The following is a 6,816-nucleotide window of genomic DNA, read 5'->3' as shown; positions in this document are numbered from 1 at the left end:
CTTTTAAAGGAATTGGATTTCGGTCAAAATTGTCAAAATGACACCAAACTTGCACCAAACAATCTTGGTGCCATGGGGATGTTGTGTGTGAATTTGGGGCTTTTTGTGTGTTTCCTAGGCCAAGATATGGCCCATCCAAAAAAAAGTCAAAGTGGATAAGTCCCCCCTTACCTCCTCTGAAAAAAATGACCAAAATTTTAATTTTCTTTAAACTCATACCAATGAATCATCGTGCCCCCCAGAGTGTGTGTGTGGATTTTTTGAGCTCTTTAGCTTCCTCCTTGTCCAAGATATGGGCTTTTAAAGGAATTGGAATTTGGACAAAATTGTCAAAATGACTCCAAACTTGCACCAAAGAATCCTGGTGCCATGGGGATGTTGTGATTGAATTTGGGGCTTTTTGTGTGTTTCCTAGGCCAAGATATGGCCCATCCAAAAAAAAGTCAAAGTGGATAAGTGTCAAAAAATGGCTGTATCAAAAAATCTGAAGAGCAAAACTGACAACGAAAATAAGATATTTCATGAAGAATGGACAGAGAAATATGCTTTCATCCTCCCCAGCTTTATAAATGCAAAGCCCACATGCCTGATATGTAACGAGGGTGTCTCTGTATGCAAAGAGTATTATATTAGACGGCACCACGAAACGAAGCATGCTAATTTCAAGGTTGCATTCCCTCCGAAGACAGAGGCACGACAGCGCAAAATCGAAGCACTGAAAGGAAGTTATGCATACAGCAGCAGGATCCTGGTGCGAGGCCTCACATCCCAACAGAAGGTAACGAGTGCATCGCTGAAAGCGTCGTGGGTACTCGCAAAGCACAACAAGCCGTTTGTTGATGCAGAGGTCTTTAAGGAGATGATGGTGAAAGTTTTGGAGGAACTTGATACCGGCAAGTCGATGGATGGTGTGATCGGGTCAGTGAAACAGATGTCCCTCTCTGCGAGGACCGCTGCCCGCCGCATAGAAGTGCTGTCCGACGCAGTGCAGGGTGCAATTATCGACGGTGTCAGTCGCGCAAACTACTTCTCCTTAGCCATAGACGAGAGCACTGACAAAACAGATGTAGCACAGTTGTGCGTTTATGTTAGATATTATGATGGGAAGGATTTCAAGGAAGAGCTGCTGTCTCTAATTCCATTAGAAGGGCACACCACTGGAGATGTTGTATTTGAGAAACTGGAAGAGTTGCTTCAGTTGCATTCATTATCATTTGAGAGGGTTAACCTAATCCTAATCCTGCTATGGTGGGAAAGCACAGAGGTCTGGTGACTAGGCTGAAAAAAATCGCCCCCCAAATCCATGGGCTGCACTGCCTCATCCACCAAAGTGTCCTTTGTGCCAGACTGAGTGGCGAACTAAGGGATATCATGGACAAAGTCATGAAAGTCATTAATTTTGTCAGAGGTACATCAAGCACCCAGCATAGGCTTTTCCGACAACTTGTGGCAGAGTCAGAAGATGCCACCGACGATGACTTGCTACTTCATAATGATGTGCGCTGGTTAAGCAAGGGGAAAGCGCTGGATCGCTTCTGCGTGCTATTGAATGAGATCAAGGCGTTCCTTGGAATGAGCAAGAGCATAGCAGCAGCTGACCACCTTATCCTGCTGGAAGATGAAAAGTTCATGTCCAATGTAGCGTTTTTATCTGACATATTTGGCCACCTAAACCAGCTGAACCTTCAGCCACAGGGGAGAGACAAAACACTCGTGGACATGGTTGAAAAACTGGAGTCATTCACGAGGATGCTTGAGATGTTTGAGGCAGACATATCCACCGGCAGGCTCCTACATTTCAGCACCTTAAAGAGGACAGCGGGAGAGGTGACGGAGCTGATGGTTGACTTCATCAAGAAGCTACGAGCCAACTTCAACTCTCGGTTTGATGACTACTCCATCCCCAAAGACATCATTGACTTTATACGTGACCCTGCAGTAAAAATAGCCGACAACTTCTCCTCCCTGGCAAAAGCAACGATCCCCTCTTTAGATCAGGCTGCGCTGGAAATTGAAATGATTGATTTCCGAACCACCTCAGTTGTGCGAGATCCGCTGAGAAGTGCGGAGTCTCTGTGTGCCTTTTGGGTTGGCCGACTATGCTCCGAGGAATACAGCAACCTCAAGAAAGTCGCACACTACATTCTGACAATGTTCCCTTCCACCTACGTGTGTGAGTCCTCATTTTCAGCCATGAATGCAATAAAAACGCACGAGAGGAATAGACTGACTCACAAAAATCTGGATAACTGCCTGAGGATTAAAGTGACGTCTATTTCACCAGATATCCAGAAAATAGTGACAAGCGGGAGATGCCACTTTTCACACTAGGTAAGTAATCTATACCAGTGTCTAATCTGAACTGAATTTTTAATGAATGTCTCGTAGGCTAGGCCTAATTCTTACGAAGCATACAGTAAATGTAACACTTCTGCTCTGTCGTAACAGGAGCTTCGAGCACTCCAGCCCATGGTCGAGCCTCTTTTTTGCACTGATTTGTTCCGATTTGACAGGGCAAGTGTATTACATTACATTACGATCATTTTGCGGACGCTTTTATCCAAAGCGACTTACATTACATTATCACCCTTCGCAGAGGGGGGAGCAATTGAGGGTTCGGTGCCTTGCTCAGGGGCACCTCAGCAGGGACTCGAACCGGCAACCCTCCGGTTCTTAAGCGGAAGCTCTACCCACTCGACTACTGCCTCCCTATTGTATTGTTATCAGTTTACATTTTTGGTGTAATAACTTGAGTAGGCTACGCTATGTTTGAAACTCGTGTTTTACTTTTCACAGTCTGTCTGCACCAGGGCACTGTCCACTGACTTAATTTTTTTTTTGCATGTTGAGCGTTCACGCTGCACCTCGCTGATGTGCTTATTCACCCTTGTATCCAAAAGAAACAAATAAGCATTATTGTTAGACTGAGGAAATTTTTCTGTTTTGGAAAATGAAGTTTGTAAATAAAGAGCATTTTTGAGAGTGGCAGTCTCGCCTCGTCTTCATTCGCTTATCCGGGGTCGGGTCGCGGTGGCAGCAGCCTTAGCAGGGAGACCCAGACCTCCCTCTCCCCGGCCACTTCGTCCAGCTCTTCCCGGGGGATCCCAAGGCGTTCGCAGGCCAGCTGGGAGACATAGTCTCCCCAGCGTGTCCTGGGTCTTCCTCGAGGCCTCCTTCCGGTGGGACGTGCCCTGAACACCTCACCAGCGAGGCGTTTGGGAGGCATCCTGATCAGATGCCCGAGCCACCTCAACTGGCTCCTCTCAATGCAAAGGAGCAGCGGCTCAACTCTGAGCTCCTCCCGGATGACTGAGCTTCTCACCCTATCTCTAAGGGAGAGCCCAGCCATTCTACGGAGGAAAATCATTTTGGCCGCTTGTACCCGCGATCTCGTTCTTTCGGTCACTACCCACAGTTCGTGACCATAGGTGAGGGTGGGAACGTAGTAGAGTCCGCTTCACTGCCGACGCCGCACCGATCCGTTTGCCGATCTCCCGCTCCATCAGACTGGCAGTCCGATTTCATGTTTTTTCATTTTCATTATCTAATCTAGTTCAAACAACCTCGCGGGCCAGATGTTTTTGCTCACGAGCAAAAACATAGGTCGCCTATTGCCGACCTATGCTCTATTCAGATTTCAATAGCGTTGAATAATGTGTGGATAAGAAATAATAATAATAATAATAATAATAATAACAATAATAATCAATATTGTAAATATTGATTCTTTAATGTATATAAAGCTATTATGATATCAATTTTAAACTATGTCAACTTTGAAGTTGAATATGTATATGTCGCCCTCTTGTGGTTAAATGGAATACTGCATTCTCAGCAGCTCTTCAGAAAACAGATAAAGAGAAACAAGTTGCTGATCACAAGGAGTACAAGTTGAGGATGTGTTTTTCGGAAACTACAATGTAAATAATTTGTATTTATTCTGAGTCGAGCAGCTGGACTGTAGTAGTGCACAGCAGGCCCTTGTAGCCACTAGACTCCGCAGAGTCTGTCCAGTTGTACCAGACGCTCATGCTTCCGATTCATGACTTCGTGAAAGTCTGGCACAACTGCTGCTGCAGGTCCTTGTAGGCAGTAGACTCTTCTGAGACTCTTTAGATTCTCCTGCATACAAGGACCAGCTGTGTGTCTGCAGGCCACCAGAGCACAGCTGAGCTGAGTTACTGGGACAGTCTGCTCGTTTGCTGTTGGGGAGGGAAGTGACACAAAGACTTTGAGGACTGTTCACTGGGTTTGACACCCCTGCTCTAGCTCTTTCCTTGTCCAAGATATGGGCTTTTCACACAATCGAACGATTTGGTCCATGTGGGAAATTTGACCAAAAATGTAATTGAATGATCCTCGTGTCCTGTAGATGCTGCGTTTGAACAATGTAGAGTTCTAGCTCTTAAATTGACCAAGATAGGGGCTTTTACCCTACCCTTTTAACCTACGCCAGGATCCTGTTTGTTGACTTCAGCTCTGCCTTTAACACCATCATCCCCTCACTGTTGCAAGACAAGCTCTCCCAGCTCCACGTGCCCGACTCCACCTGCAGGTGGATCAGAGACTTCCTGACTGACAGGAAGCAGCGCGTGAAGCTGGGGAAACACGTCTCTGCTTCACGCTCCATCAGCACCGGTTCCCCTCAAGGCTACGTTCTTTCCCCTCTACTCTTCTCCTTGTATACAAACAACTGCACCTCCAGTCATCAATCAGTCCAGCTCCTGAAGTTTGCGGACGACACCACCCTCATTGGACTCATCTCTGATGGGGACGAGTCCACCTACAGGCAGGAGATTGACCGTCTGGTGAATTGGTGCGGGCAGAACAATCTTGAGCTCCACTGTGGAGTCCTTTCGTTTCCTGGGAGCCATCATCTCCCAGGACCTCAAGTGGGAGCTCAACATCAGCTCCCTCAGCAAAAAAGCCCAGCAAAGGATGTTCTTCCTGCGGCAGCTGAAGAAGTTCAGCCTGCCAAAGACATTGATGGTACACTTCTACTCTGCCATCATTGAGTCCATCCTCACCTCCTCCATCACCGTCTGGTTCGCTGCAGCCACTGCCAAGGACAAGGGCCGGCTGCAGCGTATCAAACGCTGTGCGGAGAAGGTGATCGGCTGCAACGTGCCGTCCCTCCAGGACCTGTACGCCTCCTGGACCCTGAAGCGGGCAGGCAAGATTCTGGCCGACCCCTCCCACCCTGGACGCAAACTGTTTTTAACCCTCCCCTCTGGCAGGAGGCTGAGGTCCATCAGGACCAAAACCTCACGCCACAAATCGAGTGTCTTCCCCTCTGCAGTGGGCCTTATCAACAAGGCCTGGGTCTTCCACTGACTCATAATAAACCCCTGCACATTCACTTTATTTAGCAGTATTCTTAAGTTAATTTATTACAATAATCCCCTGCACGTTTTTTAACACTCTATTCATCAGCATTCATTTAGTTGACTTAATTAATTCAGTGTGTTTTTAATTTAAGTATTCGCCGAGCTGCTGTTTGTACATGTTGTTTTATGTTGTTTTATATTTTGTTTTTTGTTGTCTTTTCTACATGTTATACGTTCGCAACTAGAACCACAGCAAATTCCTGTTAAGTGTATACTTAATTGGCAAATAAAGCAATTCTGATTCTGATTCTGATTCGTTACATGACTTTGTCATTGTGTTTTAATAACTGGTTAAAGGTTTAATCACTATCCGCCATCACACATCAATCAGTTCATCAATTTTGTATTTTTACTAACAGTTTTTCCAGAGACAAGTAACTAGGTCCCAGAGGGCGGTTTTAAACATGGCAACACACCTCACTGAGGCCAAGTTTTCTTTGCCAAGTCATGGGCTTTTCACAGAAATTACCAATATGGTCCATGGTTACACTGACATTTTGTGAGAATTTGAGTAAAAAATTAACCTCCTGAGAGCTCCACTGGATTTATTTTGCATGCATTTATAATTTATCCTTGCTGTTTTGGATTTATGGACCCAAAGTGATCTTTAGACTACTAATGACTGTCGAAAATGTTTAGACATGAGGACAACAGGTTCAAGTTAAACCCAATGGTGTATAAGGTGTAGGGTGGATTAAGTATAATGTCCATATATGAGGACACAAGGTCTTAGGAGGCTAACATTTCCCCAAACTTGCATCAATTTATCCTGATGCCATCTAGATGATGTGTTTGAAATTCTAGAGCTCTAGCTTTAGCTCTTTCCTTTGCCAAGGTAAGAGCAGCTATGTCTTTGTATCCACTTGATTGATCTCACTGATCAGTCTCACTCTGGCCTCACTTCATCTTGGGCGTGGCAGTGGCTCAGTCCATTGAGGACGCGGCGTGCCTTGGGAATCGGCACATCACATTGCAGTGCCCGTTCAACTCCAATCCACGCTTCAAGAGTCAGTCCCTTCACGTGATGTAACTGCCTCACGGGAGTTGCAGCAACTCTCCACCTGGAGCAGTTGACAGTTTGCATCGAGTCAATGCCCAGGCACCTGTACCCCCTCCAAGTGTGTGTGCGTTCAGGAGGGGGCGCACGTGTGCTAGAGGGGGTACATTTTAATTTAAAATCATGACAAGAGTCCTGCTGTTTGTGGTGTTCAGTATCATAATACTTTTACTACACTGCTCTGAGAACAACCTGCTTCAGTCAGAATTGAACCGGGGCACCGGAAACATCACCATGATAGTCAACAGTATTGCACTAATCATGCGCACCACAGATGTGTATACCAACGCATGCACTCTGTGGGCTTCTCTCTCTTTGATTTGGAGCAGCATTTTGAAAAGAAACTGTGAGCAGAGACATGGTTTGAACTCA

General features: G+C 46.0%; 1 protein-coding gene across 1 annotated transcript; it reads left to right on the top strand.

Annotated features, from left to right (window-relative positions):
- The first annotated feature begins 466 nt into the window (after positions 1-466).
- On the top strand, positions 467-2,393 carry LOC143007814 (SCAN domain-containing protein 3-like). The gene is made up of 3 exons (XM_076159285.1): positions 467-1,188; positions 1,407-2,173; positions 2,389-2,393. The coding sequence occupies exons 1-3, from the start codon at positions 467-469 to the stop codon at positions 2,391-2,393; spliced, it is 1,494 nt and encodes a 497-aa protein (XP_076015400.1).
- The last annotated feature ends 4,423 nt before the right edge of the window (positions 2,394-6,816 follow it).

The sequence above is a fragment of the Genypterus blacodes genome, unplaced genomic scaffold (genome assembly GCF_046128005.1).
Source record: "Genypterus blacodes isolate CSIRO-AG114 ecotype Tasmania unplaced genomic scaffold, CSIRO-AGI_Gbla_v1 ptg000094l_1, whole genome shotgun sequence".
Classification (NCBI taxonomy): Eukaryota; Metazoa; Chordata; class Actinopteri; order Ophidiiformes; family Ophidiidae; genus Genypterus; species Genypterus blacodes.
The sequence above is the reverse complement of the archived record's forward strand: the minus strand, read 5'-3'. Positions and strand labels throughout refer to the sequence as shown.